The sequence below is a fragment of the Rhinopithecus roxellana genome, chromosome 12, assembly GCF_007565055.1.
Source record: "Rhinopithecus roxellana isolate Shanxi Qingling chromosome 12, ASM756505v1, whole genome shotgun sequence".
Taxonomy (NCBI): Eukaryota; Metazoa; Chordata; class Mammalia; order Primates; family Cercopithecidae; genus Rhinopithecus; species Rhinopithecus roxellana.
In genome coordinates, this window is record NC_044560.1 from 105,641,794 (window position 1) to 105,660,538 (window position 18,745).

General features: G+C 49.1%; 1 protein-coding gene across 1 annotated transcript in view; it reads left to right on the forward strand.

Moving 5' to 3' along the window:
- Positions 1-1,756: 1,756 nt before the first annotated feature.
- The window catches only part of BHMG1 (basic helix-loop-helix and HMG-box containing 1), a 40,421-nt gene continuing 23,432 nt past the window's right edge, over positions 1,757-18,745 (forward strand). The window contains exons 1-4 of the mRNA XM_010377563.2: positions 1,757-1,976; positions 4,182-4,252; positions 9,176-9,280; positions 16,746-16,875. Coding sequence (XP_010375865.1) covers positions 4,182-4,252; positions 9,176-9,280; positions 16,746-16,875 — 306 coding nt within the window. The 5' untranslated portion in view covers positions 1,757-1,976. The remainder of the gene's footprint in view (positions 1,977-4,181; positions 4,253-9,175; positions 9,281-16,745; positions 16,876-18,745) is intronic.

An 18,745-nucleotide genomic window follows, 5' to 3' on the forward strand; every position in this document is an offset into this window, starting at 1 on the left:
AAGAGCAGCTCCACATCGCTCGAGCCCAGGAGTTCGAGGCAGTTAGCTAGGGTTACACCACCGCCCTCCATGCAGTTCAGCCTGTGCGACAGAATGAGACCCTGCCGTCTCTTTTTGGGTGACAGAATGAGACCCTGCCGTTTCTTTAAAAAAAAAAAAAAAAGAAGAAGAAGAAGAAGAAGGCCGGGCGCGGTGGCTCACGCCTGTAGTCCCAGGACTTTGGGAGGCGGAGGCGGGCGGATCGCGAGGTCAGGAGTTCAAGACCATCCTGGTTAACACGGTGAAACCCCGTCTCTACTAAAAATACAAAAAAATTAGCCGGGCGGGGTGGCGGGCGCCTGTAGTCCCAGCTACTAGAGAGGCTGAGGCAAGAGAATGGCGTGAACCCAGGAGGCGGAGCTTGCAGTGAGCCGAGTCCGCGTCACTGCACTCCAGCCGGTGGGGGGGAAGAGAGCGAGAGTCCGTCTCAAAAAAAAAAAAAAGAAGCAGCAGCCCACGAGGGCAGAGATAATTGTGTACCTTGTTCAAGCACCTAGAACAGCGTAAATATGTGTTCAGTAAATATTTATTACATCAGAACTATATGCCAGACACCCTGCAGACAACCCTAGTAAGAATTACCATCCTAAATTTATAAGGCAGAAAGAGATTAAGCCTCTTGTCGCTGGCAACACAGCCAAGAAAACGATTTGAACTGAAATATATTGGATTTCAGGGCTTCTACTCTTGACTAGATAGTTAGATAATCTCCCCTTAAGACGTATTTTCCAGGCTGGCTGCGGTGGCTCATGCTTATAATCTCAGCCGGGAGACTGGATTTAGTCCAGGAGTTCAAGACCAGCCTGGGCAACAAAGTGAGACCCTCGTCTCTACAAAAAAAAAAGGGGGGGGGGGTGGCAATTATTTTATTCTTTTTCATTTATTTATTTATTTAGACAGAGTCTTGCTCTGTCGCCCAGGCTGGAGTGCAGTGATACCAGCTCATTCAACCTCCACCTCCTGGGTTCAAGTGATTCTCTTGCCTCAGCCTCTCGAGTAGTTGGGACTACAGGCGCGCCCCACCACGCCCCGCTAATTTTTGTATTTTTAGCAGAGACGGGGTTTCACCATTGTTGGTCAGGCTGGTCTGGAACTCCTGACCTCAAGTGATTTGCCCGCCTTGGCCTCGCAAGAAGGCCCAATTCAAATGGCCCTCCTCTTTGAGTCCTTTCCCAACGTATTGTTCTCTGCATTAACCGAGTTCCCGTCTGACCGGATTCTCATGTGTCGGAGGTTCTCAGGGCCTTGATTGCACTGTGAAGACAGTGGCTAAATTCCCACCATCCAGCCTGGTGCTTGGCACATAGGAGGCCCTCATGAAACAAGAACTGAAGGGAAAACGTGGAAATGGGGCACTACAGGGCCAGAAGGGACAAAAGCGAGCTCTCTCGCTCTCTTCCTGGGAGTTGACAGTTGGGGAAACCCAGCCTCCTTGGGATGCAAAGGCCCTGGACCACGGGGGTCGTGCAGGGGCGTGACCGCTTAAAAAGGCGGGTGGCTGAGCAGGCGTTGATTGGCCGCCTAGCAGCTCACGCCGGCAAAGGCCTTGTCAGAAGGCTTGAGGCCCAGCTCACGCTGTGCAAGACGACAGGGCCCTTCCCGAGGCGCGCGTGCGCACGGCCACTTGCACCCTGCCCTTTCAACCCCGTCGTCTCGTGCCCAGCACACCTTGGCTGGAACTGGTGGGGGCGTGGCCTGGCCTCAGGAACGCACTCTTGCTCTGCTCTTTACGCCTCGCGCCGGATCCTCGCGCCGGGAGGATTCGGACCCAACCCCACGCCCGGTTGGGAACGTGGTGTCCGAGACCGTCTGGGACCCCCGCGCGCGGCCGTCTTTCCGGGACCCGCGCGAGACGCTGTCTGATCGGGCTCCCTAGAGTGGGGCCCAGAGAAACCAGAACGGCGGGGGCAGCCTCACGCCATTTTGCACGCCCTGAGGCGGGTGCTGGAGGCCAAGGGGAATGGGCGCGGGGCAGGGTGACTCCCCCAGCACTAGCTGGGCTTAGGGGAACCCAGGATCCCCACAGGAGCCTCTCTCGGGGGGTCTCAGGGGAATAGAACATGCTCTGGGTGCAGGGCCGCGGGCGAAGGAGTATGGGTTTGAAGGCAGGGGTCCAAGTTCGAGTTTGAGGAACGGAAGACTCTGTTTATGTTGGGGATCCGGGCTCTCGAGTTCCGATCTGGGATCTCGGGATTTGTGTCTAGGGGTGACTAGTTCTGGAATCTGAAGGGCTTGGGTTTTGTGACTGGAAGCTTTCTCCTTGGAATCCAGAGATCCCAATTTGGGGATCTGGAAGTCTTAGTTCTGAGTTATGATGTAACATTTTGAGAGTCTAGAGCCTGATTTGGGGCAATTGAAGCCTCAGTATAGATTTAGGGCCCAAGTCCCAATGTAGCCTATGAGGCTTTAGGATCTGGAGTTGCAGTTCGTGTCTTTAAAAGCACGTTTTAGGGCCTGGAGTGCCGCTTTGAGTATGGGAGCTCCCAGTTTTAGGGTCTGGGGTTTCAGAGTAGGACCCACATTCGAGATCTGTTTTAGGGTTGGGGCCACAATTTGAGGGACAGTATGGGGGTCTAAGAGGTCAATTTAGAGGAGTGAGGTTTGCTTCACAGGGTCCTGGATTTCTTATTTTAGGATATAGGTTCATAGTGTTACAACTTGTGGTCTGTAATCTTAGTATTAGGATCATATTTGGAGATCAGAAGTTGACAGTTTGAGGGTCTGGGGTATCTCAGTATTACAATTTAGGGTTTGTAGGTTTGGGAGGGCTCCTTTTTTTGTTTTTGAGATAAGATCTCACTTTGTCACCCAGACTGGAGTGCAGTGGTGCGATTTTAGCTCACTGTAGCCTTGACTTCCTGGGCTCAAACAATCCTCCCACCTCAGCCTCCCAAGTAGCTGGGACTACAAGCATATGCCACTATGCCCAGGTAATTTTTTTTTTTTTTTTTTTTTTTTGTAGAGGTGGAGTTTTGTCATATTACCAGGCTGGTCTTAAACTCCTGAGATCAAGTGATCCTCCCGCCTTGGCCTCCCAAAGTGCTAGGATTACAGGCGTGAGCCACTGTGCCTGGCTTTGTGAGGGCTCCAAAGTGAGGATTTAGGTTCTCATTTTGGGACTCTAAAGTATTAAAGTATTAGTTTTAGTGTCTTTTTTTTTTTTTTTTTTTTTTTGAGATGGAGTCTCCCTGTCTCACCCAGGCTGGAGTGCAGTGGTGCGATCTTGCCTAACTGCAGCCTCTGCCTCCCAGGTTCAAGCAATTCTCCTGTCTCAGCCTCCCGAGTAGCTGAGACTACAAGTGTGTGCCACCACGCATAGCTAATTTTTGTATTTTCAGTAGAGATGGGTTTCACCATGTTGACCAGGCTGGTCTCGAACTCCTGACCTCAGGTAATCCACCTGCCTTGGCCTCCCAAAGTGCTGGGATTACAGGCATGAGCCACCACCCCCGGCAGGTTTTAAAATCACAGTCTATAGGTCTCAAGCCACACTTTTAAGGCCTGGTAGTCTCTGTTTCAGAGTCTGGCATCTCACTATTAATGTCTAAGTTCTGAAGTCAAGCTTAAGGGTTTGCTGGTTTTAGTTTTAAGTCTGGATCATGATTTAAGGCCCAGATTTACAATTTGGGATTCACAGATTTGAGTTTAGAAGTTTAGGGGTTTGTTTTTGTTTTTTGAGACACAGTCTCACTCTGTTGTCCAGGCTGGAGTGCAGTGGCTTGATCCTGGCTCACTGCAAACTCCGCCTGCTGGGTTTGAGTGATTCTCCTGCCTCAGCCTCCCGAGTAGCTGGGATTACAGTCATGCACCCCCATGCCTGGCTAATTTTTGTATTTTTAGTAGAGACGGGGTTTCACCATGTTGGCCAGGCTGGTCTCAAACTCCTGACCTCGAGTGATTTGCCTGCCTCGGCCTCCCAGAATGCTGGGATTACAGGTGTGAGCTACCACTCCCGGCCAAGGTTTAGCTGTTTAATTTGGGTCTCTGGGCCCATAATTTGTTGGGGGCTGGGGACTCTTATTTTGGGATCTCTGGGTGCTTAAAGGAGCATCATAGGGAAAATGAAGGGTGCCCATCAGGCTTCCTGCCCATCATTCCCGCAGTCTCAGAGGTCACTAATCATTCTTTTTCCCTCTTTGCAGATGTTCAGTTCCAGCAGATGCTTGTGTTCCTCTGAACAGCCCAGAGCTAGTTCAGTGGGTCCCAGTGACAGGTAAGGGCTTGCCCCATCTCCCTTATAGCCCCAGCCACTCTCATTGAACAATAATAACAAAAACATGTGCTGAGCATTTACCGTTTGCAAGACTCTTTGCCAAACCTTTTGTTTGTATGATAACTGTTAATCCATACAACAACCCCCATGAGGAAGTATGTGCAAAGATGCCTACCATTTTCCAGATGAGAATACTCTGAAGTGATCAGCAAAGATCATTTATTTCTTACTTATTTATTTATTCATTTATTTATGAGACAGGGTTTCACTCCCATTGCCCAGGCTGGAGTGAGTGGTGTGATCCCAGCTCACTGCAACCTCCGTCTCCCGAACTCAAATGATTCTTCTGCCTCAGCCTCCTGAGTAGCTGGGACTACAGGCACATGCCTCCACGCCTGGCTAATGTTTGTATTTTTTGTAAAGATAGGGTTTTGCTATTTTCCCCAGGCTAGTCTTCAACTCCAGGCTTCAAGTGATCTGCCTGTCTCAGCCTCCCAAAGTGCTGGGATGACAGGTGTAAGCCACCACGCCCGGCCCATGTCTTTTTTTCTTTTACTTTTTTTATTTTTATGGCAAAGATAACTTCTAAGGTCCTTGCAGCCTGTGACATTCTGAGTTTGTTTGTTTTCAGAGATACGGTCTCACTCTGTTGCCCACGCTAGAGTGCAGTGGTGGCATCATATAGCTCACTATAGCCTCGGATTCCTGGTTTTGAGCCTGGGCTTGATCCTCCTGCTTCAGCCTTCTGAACAGCTAAGATTACAGGCACATGCCACCACACCCAGCCAATGTTTCTATTTGTTGTAGAGACAGGGTGTTGCTATGTTGCTCAGACCTGTCTGGAACTTCTGGCCTCAAGTGATCCTCCTGTCTTAGCCTCCCAAAGTGCTGGGATTACTAAGCCACCACGCCCAATTGACATTCTGAGTGTCTTTCTTTCTTTCTTTTTTTTTTTAGACAGAGTCTAGCTCTGATGCCCAGGCTGTAGAGTGCAGTGGCGTGATCTCGGCTCACTGCAACCTCCGCCTCCTGGGTGCAAGTGATTCTCCTGCCTCAGCCTCCCAAGTAGCTGGGATTACAAGTGCCCGCCACCATGCCCATCTAATTTTTTTTTTGTATTTTTAATAGAGACAGGGTTTCACTGTGTTGGCCAGGCTGGTCTCAAACTCCTCACCTTGTGATCCACCTGCCTTGGCCTCCCAAAGTGTTGGGATTAAGGCGTGAGTCACTGCACCCAACCCATTTTTTGTTTGTTTGTTTGTTTGTTTTTGAGACAGAGTCTCGCTCTGTTGCCCAGGCTGGAGTGCATGGCACAATCTTGGCTCACTGCAAGCTCTGTTCCCAATTCACACTATTCTCCTGTCTCAGCCTCACGAGTAGCTGGGACTACAGGTGCCCACCACCACGCCTGGCTAATTTTTTTTTTTTTTTTTTTGTATTTTTAGTAGAGACGGGATTTCACCATGTTAGCCAGGATGGTCTCGATCTCCTGACCTCGTGATCCACCCGCCTCGGCTTCCCGAAGTGCTGGGATTACAGGCGTGAGCCACCGCGCCTGGACTTTTTTTTTTTTTTTTTTGAGACAGAGTCTCGCTGTGTCGCCCAGGCTGGAGTGCAATGGCCAGATCTCAGCTCACTGCAAGCTCCGCCTCCCGGGTTTACGCCATTCTCCTGCCTCAGCCTCCCGAGTAGCTGGGGCTACAGGCGCCCGCCACCTCGCCCGGCTAGTTTTTTGTATTTTTTAGTAGAGACGGGGTTTCACCGTGTTAGCCAGGATGGTCTCGATCTCCTGACCTCGTGATCCGCCAGTCTCGGCCTCCCAAAGTGCTGGGATTACAGGCTTGAGCCACCGCTCCCGGCCTTTTTTTTTTTTTTTTTTGAGATGGAGTTTCACTATTGCTGCCCAGGCTGGAGTGCAATGGCGTGCTCTTGGCTCACTGCAACCTCCGCCTCCTGGGTTCAAGCAATTCTCCTGCCTCAGCCTCCCGAGTAGCTGGGACTACAGGTGCCAGCCACCACGCCCAGCTAATTTTTGTATTTTTAGTAGAGACAGGATTTCACCATGTTGGTCAGGCTGGTCTCAAACTCCTGACCTCAGGTAATTCACCCGCCTCGGCCTCCCAAAATGCTGGGATTACAGGCATGAGTCACCAAGCCTGGCCTCTTTCCTTTCTTTTTTTTTTTTGAAACAAGGTCTTGCTCTGTCACCTAGGCTGGAATGCAGTGGTGCAATTCCAGCTAACTGCAGCCTCGACTTTCTGGGCTCAAACAATCTTCCCACCCCAGCTCCCTGAGTAGCTGGGACCATAGGTACGCACCACCACGCCTGGCTAATTTTTGTATATTTCATAGAGATGGATTTTTGCCATGTTGCCGTGGCTGGTCTCAAACTCTTGGGATCCAGTGATCCACCCTGCCTCCCAAAGTGCTGGGGTCACAGGCATGAGCCACCACACCTGGCTCTTTCTTTTTAGACAGGGTCTTGCTCTGTTCCCCAGGCTGGAGTGCAGTGACATGATCACAGTTCACTGCGACTTTGACCTCCCAGGCGGAAGCAATCCTCCCACATCAGCCTCCCAAGTATGCAGGACCACAGGTACATGCCACTAAGCCCAACTAATTTTAAAAAAAGGCCAGGTGTGGTGGCTCACACCTATAACCCCAGCATTTTGGGAGGCCAAGGTGAGTGGATCACCTGAGGTCAGGAGTTTGAGACCAGCCTGGCCAACAGGGTGTACTAAAAATACAAAAATTAGCTGGGCATGGTGGTGGATGCCTGTAATCCCAGCTACTTGGGAGGCTGAGACAGGAGAATCACTTAAACCGAGGAGGCAGAGGTTGCAGTGAGCCGAGATGGTGCCATTGCACTCCAGTCTGGGCGACAAGAGAGAAACTCTGTCTCAAAAAAAAAATTGTGGACATGGTCTCTCTATGCTGCCTACACTGCTCTGAAACTGCTAGGCTCAAGTGATCTTTCTGCCTCAGCCTCCAAAAGTGCTGGCATTACAGACGTGAGCTACCATGTCTTTACTTCCATTCTTTTATCCACCCATTCATTCATCCACCAAGCACCTACCAAGTATAATGAATCTTATAGATGGGATTGTCACAGCAAATTGGGGGTTGGATCAGATTTCTCCCTCCCTCCAAAGTCTGGAAAAATAAAATATAAGGTCAGAGTTCATGTTAACCCCTACCATCTCCCCCTAGTGACTTTCCATCCAACTATCTCTTCATTAACTCCAAAATTAAGCGTCTACGGGATTATGTCCTGATAAACCTATCATAAATTGAAAATACTGTATGTCAAAAATGCATGGTTGATGGCTCATGCCTGTAATCCCAGCACTTGGCAAAGCCAAGGTGGGCTGATCACTTGAGATCAGGAGTTCGAAACCAACCTGGCCAACATGGTGAAACCCCATCTGTACTAAAGATACAAAAATTAGCTGGGCATGGTGGTGCATGACTGTAATCCCGGTTACTCAGGAGGCTGAAGCAGGAGAATCACTTGAACCCAGGAGGTGGAGGTTGCAGTGAGCCAAGATCGCGCCACTGTACTCCAGCCTGGGCAACCGAGCAAGACTCAGTCTAAAAAAAGAAAAAAAAAGAAAAAAAAAAACATGGCTGATTGGGAGCTGTGGCCCAGTGTTGCTGCCCAGCACAGTAAGAGAAGTATGACTTCTACTGAATTTGTATGGCTTTCACACCATCCTAAAGTCGAAAAATATTAAGTCCGACCATTCTAAGACGAGGACTGTGTGCTTTGTTCAGGTTATCTACCTAGATACTATGCTCAGAAGAAGCACCATGAAGAAAATGAAGAATGCCTATCCCACTGCCCATTCCTCCTGGAAGTTTAGAGTTGCCCACAATTCATACTTTCATCCCCCTTTCTAGATGTGGGGGTCCTTGTATTGATAAAGACTCTTAGTTGCAATAAACAGAAACCTAGCAAAAACTGGCTTAAGCATAAAAAGGAATTTATTGGATCTTTTTTTTTTGAGATGGAGTCTCACTCTGTCGCCCAGGCCGGAGTGCAGTGGCACGATCTCGGCTCACTGCAAGCTCCATCTCCTGGGTTCACGCCATTCTCCTGCCTCAGCCTGCCGAGTAGCTGGAACTACAGGCGCCTACCACCACGCCCGGCCAATTTTTTGTATTTTTAGTAGAGACAGGGTTTCACCGTGTTAGCCAGGATGGTCTCGATCTCCTGACCTCGTGATCCGCCTGCCTCGGCCTCCCAAAGTGCTGGGATTACAGGCGTTAGCCACCACGCCCGGCCTATTGGATCATTTAAACAAAAAATTCAGGGGTGTCAGCTTTGGCTGGTTCCAGGATGGAGTTTAAATGATGTTGCCAGGAATCTGTTACTCTTGGTTCTGGTATTGTCTGTGATGGTTTCTGTCTCAAGCAGGTTGTCCCTTTGTTTTATTTATTTTATCTTATCTTATTGTTTGTTTGTTTGAGATGGAGTCTCGCTCTGTCGCCCAGGCTGGAGTGCAGTGGTGTGATAGCTCACTGCAACCTCCGCGTCCCAGGTTCAAGGGATTCTCCTGCCTCAGCCTCAGCCTCCCGAGTAGCTGAGACTACAGACATGTGCTACCAGGCCAGGCTAACTTTCTTGCAGTTTTAACAAAGACAGGGTTTCACCATGTTGGTCAGGCAGGTCTCGAACTCCTGACCTCAAATGATCTGCCTGCCTTGACCTCCCAAAGTGCTGGGATTACAAGCGTGAGTCTTCGTGCCTAGCTGCAGGTTGTCCCTTTGGAAGGGCAAGATGGTTCCCAGCAGCTCCAGGTCCATATCTTGCCAACTCCATATACCCAGAAGAGAAAGCCTCTAAGGTTGATGAACTCTGATTGTCCAAACCTAGGATTACCACTCCAACCCTGAACCAATCACTGTGACTCTTCTTGGCAGGACCTTGGTTTTGTGCTCCCTAGTGGAAGGGGAAGATAAGGTCAGCCCCTCTGAACCACATGGACTGAGAATGGAGGAGAAATGGTTGCTCAAAGGAAAATTGAGGTACTGTTAACAGAAACGGGGGGATTGGATGTTGGTCAAGCAAAAACAGCCCATTCATCAACACCTCTTACCCCTAAAATCCTTCTGACAAATGACTGTCCACCCGCTTTCTTTTTTTTTTTTTTTTCGAGACGGAGCTTCACTCTTGTTGCCCAAGCTGGAGTGCAATGATGCAATCTTGGCTCACGGCAACCTCTGCCTCCCGGGTTCAAGTGATTATCCTGCGTCAACCTCCCGAGTAGCTGGGATTACAGGCGTGTGCCACCACACCCAGCTAATTTTTTGTATTTTTATTTAAAACGGGGTTTCATCATATTAGTCAGGCTGGTCTTGAACTCCTGACCTCAGGTGATCCTCCCGCCTTGGCCTTCCAAGGTGCTAGGACACAGGCGTGAGCCACCGCACCTGGCGCCACCTGCTTTCTTGAACTAACATTTCATGAACACTCCCTATGTACCAGTCACTATACAAAACACCTTCCAGACAGGATCAAGGTTTTCCTAACCACCTCCATTTTGTAAAGGAGGAAGAAATAGGCACAGAGAAATGAAAGCAGATGCCCAAAGTCACACAGCAAGTGGCAGAACTAGGATTGGAATCCCAGAGTTTCTGCTTCAAAAACTTGAGCTTATATATCAGCCTTTATGCCACCTCCTGGGACTGTCCCCTGCTTTGTCCCACTTTGGGGCAGCTCTTACTCTTACATCCCTACACACTACTAAAACAAATGAAGGCCGGGTATGGTGGCTCACGCCTGTAATCCCAACACTTTGGGAGGCCGAGGCGGGTGGATCATGAGATCTGGAGATTGAGACCATCCTGGCCAACATGGTGAAACCCCATCTCTACTAAAAATACAAAAAAAAAAAAAAATAGCCAGGTGTGGTGGTACATGCCTGTAATCTCAGCTACTTGGGAGGCTGAGGCAGGAGAATCGCTTGAACCTGGGAGATGGAGGTTGCAATGAGCCGAGATCATGCCACTGCACTCCAGCCTGGGCAACAAGGTGAGACTCCATCTCAATAATAGTAAAGTAGGCTGGGCGCGGTGGCTCAAGCCTGTAATCCCAGCACTTTGGGAGGCCGAGACGGGCAGATCACGAGGTCAGGAGATCGAGACCATCCTGGCTAACACGGTGAAACCCCGTCTCTACTAAAAATACAAAAAAAAACTAGCCGGGCGTGGTGGCGGGCGCCTGTAGTCCCAGCTACTAGGGAGGCTGAGGCAGGAGAATGGCGGGAACCCGGGAGGCGGAGCTTGCAGTGAGCTGAGATCTGGCCACTGCACTCCAGCCTGGGCGACAGAGCGAGACTCCGTCTCCAAAAAAAAAAAAAAAAAAAAAAAAAAAAAAAAAAAAAAATAGTAAAGTAACTAGGATATGTTCAGGTTGATTATCTCAGGGAAAAGAAAGCTTGGGAATTAGTTTCATAGATCACTTCAGAAGTCTAAGAAGCTATCCCAAGACCTCTCAGTATTCATTAATTCAATAATTTTTTACTGAGTCGGGCGCAGTGGCTCATGCCTGTAATCCCAGCACGCTGGGAGGCCAAGGCAGGTGGATCACAAGGTCAGGAGTTAGAGACCAGTCTGGCCAACGTGGTGAAATCCCGTCTCTACTAAAAATACAAAAGTTAGGAGGCGTGGTGGCGGGCACCTGCTATCCCAGCTACTTGGGTTGCTGATGCAGGAGAAACACTTGAACCCAGAAGGCGGAGGTTTCAGTGAGCTGAGATCATGCCACTGCACTCCAGTCTGGGCAACAAGAGTGAGACTTCGTCTCGGGGGAAAAAAAAAAGAAAAATATTAACAATTGTGATTTATGATAGTATTGATATAAAGACAAGTATACTACAGATGGGGTGATATTTATTTTTTGTTCTAATTTAAAAGGAATTAGAATATTTTCCTGAGCCCCTAAAAGTATCATGGGTTCCAAGCACTGTGCTTTCTGCAGTTTATGGATAAATCAGCCTGGGATCTAGCAATAAAGACAAAAATTCTTGTCCTGTGGGTAATCCCAGCTACTTGGGAGGCTGAGGTAGGAGAATCACTAGCCCAGGAGGTGGAGGTTGCGGTGAACCAAGAGCCCGCCACTGCACTTCAGCCTGGACAACAGAGCAAGACTCTGCCTCAAAAACAAACAAACAAACCAATTCTTGCCCTCATGGAGTTTATATTTATAATTAATAAATAAATAATGAAAGAAATAAGGTTTCACAGCCTGTACAATATAGAGAGACCCCGTCTCCACAAAAAAAATTTATTTTAAAATTTATTTTATTTTATTTATTATTTATTTATTTATTTATTTATTTATTTATTTATTTATTTATTTTTGAGACAGAGCTTTTGCTCTTGTTGCCCAGACTGGAGTGCAATGGTGCAATCTCGGTTGCTCATTGCAACCTCCGCCTCCTGGGTTCAAGCAATTCTCCTGCCTCAGCCTCCCAAGTAGCTGAGATTACAGGTACCCGCCACCATGCCAGGCTAATTTTTATATTTTTAGTAGAGACGGGATTTTACCACATTGATCAGGCTGGTCTTGAACTCCTGATCTCAGGTGATCCACCCACCTCGGCCTCCCAAACTGCTGGGATTACAGGTGTGAGCCACCACGCCCAGCTTAAAATTTATTTTTAAAAGTTTTTTGTAGAGGCAGAGTCTCACTATGTTGCCCAGGCTGGACTCAAACTCCTGGGCTCAAGGGGTCATCCTGCCTCGACCTCCAAAGTGCTGGGATTACAGGTGTGAGCCACCGCACCCAGCCTTGTCTCTATGGCCTGGTGGTGTGTGCCTAAAGTCTCAGCTACTTGGTAGACTGAAGCAGAAGGATTGCTGGAGCTCAGGAGTTCGAGGTTACAGTGAGCTATGATTGTGCTATTACACATCAGCCTGGGTGACAGAGGAACTCATTGTCTCTTTAAAAACAAGCTGGCCGGGCGCGGTTGCTCAAACCTGTAATCCCAGCACTTTGAGAGGCCGAGACGGGCGGATCACGAGGTCAGGAGATCGAGACCATCCTGGCTAACACGGTGAAACCCCGTCTCTACTAAAAAAAATACGAAAAATTAGCCAGGCAAGGTGGTGGGCGCCTGTAGTCCCAGCTACTCAGGAGGCTGAGGCAGGAGAATGGCGTAAACCCGGGAGGCAGAGCTTGCAGTGAGCTGAGATCCAGCCACAGCACTCTAGCCTGGGTGGCAGAGCGAGACTCCGTCTCAAAAAAAAAAAAAAAAAAAAACAAGCAGGGCTGGGCACAGTGGCTCATGCCTGTCCCCGCACTTTGGGAGGCTGAGGCAGGCGGATCACGAGGTCAGGAGATCGACACCATCCTGGCTAACACGGTGAAACCCCGTCTCTATTAAAAATACAAAAAATTAGCCAGGCATGGTGGTGGGTGCATATAATCCCAGCTACTTGGGAGGCTGAAGCAGGAGAACGTGAGGCCAAGGAGGCGTGAACCCGGGAGGCGGAGCTTGCAGTGAACTGAGATCTTGCCACTGCATTCCAGCCTGGGTGACAGAGCAAGACTGTGTCACAAAACACAAAAACAAACAAACAAAACAAAACAACAACAACAAAAACCAGGGCAAAAGAACATTCCAAACAGAGGGAATAGTAAAGGCCCAAAGACAGAAATAAACTTGGCAGTCTAGAGAAACAGAAAGAAAACCCATGTGGCTGGAGCTGACCTGTTCCCTGAAAACCCAGAGGGCACAGCTGAGATTAGTGGATGCAAATATAGAGACTGTGAGGGAAGAAACTGGCTAAAACCCAAACCATCCAGCAAAGAAAGAGGCAGCCCTAGCAGGTGGTACCTGGCTCCTGGAGGCCCTTGAGAGTAGAGCCCAGGTTGTACTTATTCAGGACTACTGCCCAGGGGATGCCAAGACATTGGGATTCCCAGCCACTCAGTTGCTCCCTAACCTCTGTGTTTGCCCAGAAGTTTCGCCCAGTGCTTTGTAAAACCCAGAGTAAACATCCAGGGACTATGGTTTATATGAAACCCTCTGAGACAAGCTCAAGTAACACCTTGAACTTTATAAGTAGACCTGGACACTTTTTCTTCCTTGCTTCCTGAGTTGTTTCTTGCCAGGTCTTCCAAGGGCCCCTCTAGAACACACGGGAAATAATGTGCAATATATATATATTTATCAGGGCTAGACAGGAGTTTAAGGTCAGCCTACTCAATTTACCTCTAAGGATAGAACCCCAACACCCCCTTGGCTCAAAGTTATGGTTTCTACCAGGAGGTAATTTGAGGACTCATCAGTGATTTTTTTCTTTTTTTGAGACAGAGTTTTATTCTGTTGCCCAGGTTGGAGTGCAGTGGTGTGATCTCGGCTCACTGCAACCTGTGCCTCCTAGGCTCAAGCGATTCTCCTGCCTTAGCCTCCCGAGTAGCTGGGATTACAGGCGCTCGCCACCACACCCGGCTGATTTTTGTATTTTTAGTAGAAACAGGGTTTTGCCGTGTTGTCCAGGCTGGCCTTGAACTCCAGGTTTCAAGTGATCTGCCCACTTCAGCTTCCCAAAGTGCTGGGATTACAGGTGTGAGCCACCCTGCTTGGCCAACGTTTTATTTTTTTGTAAAGGCAAGGTCTCACTTTTTTGCTCAGGCTGGTCTTGAACTCCCGGGCTCGGGTGATCCTCCCACCCTGGCCTCCCAAAGTGCTGGGATTACAGATGTGAGCCACCACACTTGGTCAAAAGCAAAACACAGCCTCTTTATGTATTGGTGACACTGCACTTGCTACTTAGCATTCAGATCAATTTCCTTGTACAAGCTTCTTATTTTTACTTCTTTTTTTTTTTTTTGAGAGTCTGGCTCTGTCGCCCACAATCTCAGCTCACTGCAGCCTCACTGCAGACGGAGTTTTGCTCTTGTTGCCCAGGCTGGAGTGCAATGGCGTGGTCTCAGCTCACCACAACCTCCGCCTCCCAGGTTCAAGCTATTCTTCTGCCTCAGCCTCCCTAGTAACTGGGACTGCAGGCATGCGTCACCACGCCCGGCTAATTTTGTATTTTTAGTAGAGACAGGGTTTCTCCATGTTGGTCAGGCTGGTCTCGAACTCCCGACCTCAGGTGATCTGCCCACCTCAGCCTCCCAAAGTGCTGGGATTGCAGGCATGAGCCACTGCGCCCGGCATGCTCTCACTATCTTTAAATTCTCAATTTTTGAATAAGAGGCTCCATATTTTCGTTTACAATGGCCCGTTAACCCAGTATATCATGTAGCTTTTTCTGGTCTTACTTGCAATTTTGTTTGTGTGACAATTTGATTAATTACTTTAGCCCCAATTATACTGTAATCTCCAGAACAAGGGGCTGTATTTGTTCTTGGTGTTTTTTGTTTTATTTTTCGTTTTTTGTTTTTTTTTTTTTTGAGACGGAGTCTCGCTCTGTTGCCCAGGCTGGAGTGCAGTGGCTGGATCTCAGCTCACTGCAAGCTCCGCCTCCCGGGTTTACGCCATTCTCCTGCCTCAGCCTCCCAAGTAGCTGGGACTACAGGCGCCCGCCAACTCGCCCAGCTAGTTTTTTGTATTTTTTAGTAGAGACGGGGTTTCGCCGTGTTAGCTAGGTTGGTCTCGATCTCCTGACCTCGCGATCCACCCGTCTCGGCCTCCCAAAGTGCTGGGATTACAGGCTTGAGCCACCGCGCCCGGCCTTGTTTTATTTTTCAAGACAGGGTCTCATTCTTTCACCCAGACTAGAGTATAATGGGGTGATCATAGCTCACTGCAACCTCAACCTCCCTGGCTCAAGTGATCCTCCTACCTCAGCCCCCCAAGTAGCTGGAACTATAGCCATGTGCTACCTAGGTGGTGGAGCGCACTTCTTTTTCTTTTTTCTTTTTTTTTTTTTTGAGATGGAGTCTCATTCTGTCGCCCAGGCTGGAGTGCAGTGGCGTGATCTCGGCTCACTGCAATCTCCGCCTCCCGGGTTCACGCCATTCTCCTGCCTCAGCCTCCTGAGTAGCTGGGACTACAGGCGTCTGCTGCCATACCTGGCTAATTTTTGTATTTTTAGTAGAGATGGGGTTTCACCATATTAGCCAGGCTGGTCTCAAACTCCTGACCTTGTGATCTGCCCGCCTTGGCCTCCCAAAGTGCTGGGATTACAGGCATGAGCCACTGCACCCGGCCAGTGGAGCATACTTCTACAAAAAATAAAAAAGTTAGCCAGCCAGCAATTCTCCTGTCTCAGCCTCCCGAGTAGCTGGGGTTACGGGTGCCCACCACCACGCCCAGGTAATTTTTTTGTATTTTTAGTAAAGACGGGGTTTCACCATGTTGGCCAGGATGGTCTCGAGCTCCTGAGCTCAAGTAATCCACCTGCCTCAGCCTCCCAAAGTGCTAGATTACAGTCGTGAGCCACCGCGCCCAGCCAACACAACTTATTTCATGTCCTTATTTATTAATTCACTTAGCAAATACACAGTGAGTTGTCACAATATACCAGACCATGTTCTAGGTGCTAGGGGTGCGGTGGTGCCCCCAAGACAGGTGATAGCCTGGTGAAGTGATCAGAGGTGTGTGAGCACCAGGGCGCAGGGGCCTTAGCAGAGCCACCTCACCCATCCTGTGGAATGACGATCAGTTGATGGGAGAGAGCCAAAGGAAGCAAGAGAGGACACCAGAATGGTCAGCTGGGGCAGGATGCAAATGATAAGCCACATTAGGAACTTTTCTTTTTTGAGGTAGAGTCTCACTCTGTCGCTCAGGCTGTAGTGCAGTGGCGTGATCTCAGCTCACTGTAACCTCCACCTCCCGGGTTCAAGAGATTCTCCTGCCTCAGCCTGCCCCAATAGCTGGGATTACAGGTGCCTGCCACCCTGCCTGGCTAATTTTTGTATTTTATTTATTTATTTATTTATTTATTTATTTATTTATTTATTTATTTGAGACAGTCTCACTTTGTCTCCCAGGCTGCAGTGCAGTGACACAATCTTGGCTCACTGCAACCTCTACCTCCTGGGTTCAAGGGATTCTCCTGCCTCAGCCTCCCAGAGTGCTAGGATTACAGGCATCAGCCACTGCACTCACCCCACATTAGGCACTTAAACTTGATCCTTAACAATGAGATGACATGGAGAGGTTTGAAGCAAGAGAGTGACGTGGTCAGATTTGTGTTTCAGAAAGGTCACCCTGACTCTAGCAGAAAGTAGGGATGGAAGAGGCCAAATGGCAGGGTTGAGTGAACTATTGGGATGTTAACACATGGACTAGGGCAGGGCTGTGAGGTTGAAGAGAAGGCGATGGAGGAGGAGTAGGTAAGATTTGGTGACTGACTGATTAAGGGCTAAGGGAACATAACAAGTACGGGTGATGCCTGGGATTCTGTCTTGAGTGTCCAGGGTAGGGTGCAGACAGCTGTAAAATGGGTAACACAGACAGGAGGTTTGCGGGTTAGATGTGGAATTCAGTTTTGGATGTCCTAACCAAAACCAGCTCCTGTCCCCAAACAGGAATCAGAGGAACCAAAACCAGCTCCTGTCCCCAAACAAGAAGCAGAGGAAAAACCACACTAGCAAGCTGCAAGAGTTGGCACTGCTGCTGCCCATAGCCCTGAAGACGGGGACCAAGAAGCTCACAAAGGTACAGGGACTAGAGGAGAGGGCCAGATTTGGGAGGCAGGTCTTTAAATACCAGCAAGTGGGTCACCCTCTCCTGGGAAACCTAGACAGATCCTTTCAGTGGCAGCATTCGAATGGGAATGGGGCTACTCTGAACGGGAATTTCTGGGAGTCTGTGATCCCATAACTAGGTGCCTGGAGGATGCTTTTTTGCAAAGGAGACAGGATAAACTGGGCTGGGGAAATAGAGATAGCACAAAGATCATTGTTCCAGGAATCAAATAGCCATGGGTTTGAGCCCTCTAGCCTCACAGCTGCAGAACTCTGGGCAGTTCCTCAGGCTACCCAGACTTTCTTTTTTTCTTTTTTCTTTTTCGCTTTTTGAGAGGGAGTCTCGCTTTGTTGTTCGGGCTGGCGTGCAATCTCGGCTGATTACGACCTCCACCTTCTGGGTTCAAGCAATTCTCCTGCGTCAGCCTCCCGAGTAGCTGGGATTACAGGTGCCCACCACCACGCCCGGCTAATTTTTGTATTTTTAGTAGAGACAGTTTTAAAGTGCTAGGATGACAGGCGTGAGCCACTGTGCCCGGCCAACTTTCTAAGCTTCAGTTTTCTCAACTGTCAAACAAGGGAAAAGAACTCTTGGAGCCGGATGCAGTAGCTCACACCTGTAATCCCAGCACTTTGGGAGGCCGAGGCAGGCAGATAACCTGAGGTCAGGAGTTCGAGACCAGCCGTGCCAACATGGCGAAACACCATCTCTACTAAAAAGGACAAAACAGGCCGGATGCTGTGGCTCATGCCTCTGATCCCAGCACTTTGGGAGGCTGAGGTGGGCGGATCACGAGGTCAAGAGATCGAGTCCATCCTGGCCAACATGGGGAAATCCCATCTCTACTAAAAATACAAAAATTAGCTGGGCATGGTGGCACGTACCTGTAGTCACAGCTACTTGGGGGGCTGAGGCAGGAGAATTGCTTGAACCCAGGAGGCAGAGGTTGCAGTGAGCCCAGATCATGCCACTGCACTCCAGCCTGGCAACAGTGCAAGACTCCCTCTCAAAAAAAATTAAATTAAAAAAAAAAAAAAGACAAAACTTAGCCGAGTGTGGTGGTGGGTGCCTGTAGTCCCAGCTACTTAGGAGGCTGAGGCACGAGAATCACATGAACCTGGGAGGTGGAGGTTGCAGTGAGCTGAGATTGTACCACTGCACTCCACCCTGGGTGACTCTTGATACCCAGAGACACTGTGAGACCAAAATGACAATATAGCTATGACAGGCCCAGTGCATAGCATGCCTTAAGTAAACGTCAGTTTCCCCTCTGGCACCTTGTTTTGTGACCTATGGGTATCATCTCTATTAGGCAGGAATAGGTAAGGTTTCCCTCTGCGTCCCCATAGGCTACTCCAGAAATGCATATAGTGCTAAGCTAACACCTTGTGCCCAGTGCCCATATTAAGGGAGTACCTTAATATGAAATTCAGATCTTGAAGCCTTGGTAGGATATTTTCCTGCTCTGTTTCCTCTCATTCATTCATCTATTCATTCATTCATCAGGCATTATGAAAGTTTGTTAGATGCAGGCAGCTGTTCTGTTACAATAGGGAGAGGCAAGGAAATTTGAGACTCAGTGCTCATCCTCTGGGAACTCAGAATCTGGTCAGGAAGATGAAGATTTGAACACAGGGGCCAGGCACGGTGGCTCATGCTTGTAATCCCAGCACTTTGGGAGGCCAAGGTGGGTGGATCACCTGAGGTCAGGAGTTCAGGACCAGCCAGGCCAACATGGTGAAAACCCATCTCTACTAAAAATACAAAAATTAGCTGGGTGCAGTGGCTCACTCCTGTAATCCTAGTACTTTGTGAGGCCGAGGCTGGTGGATCACTTAAG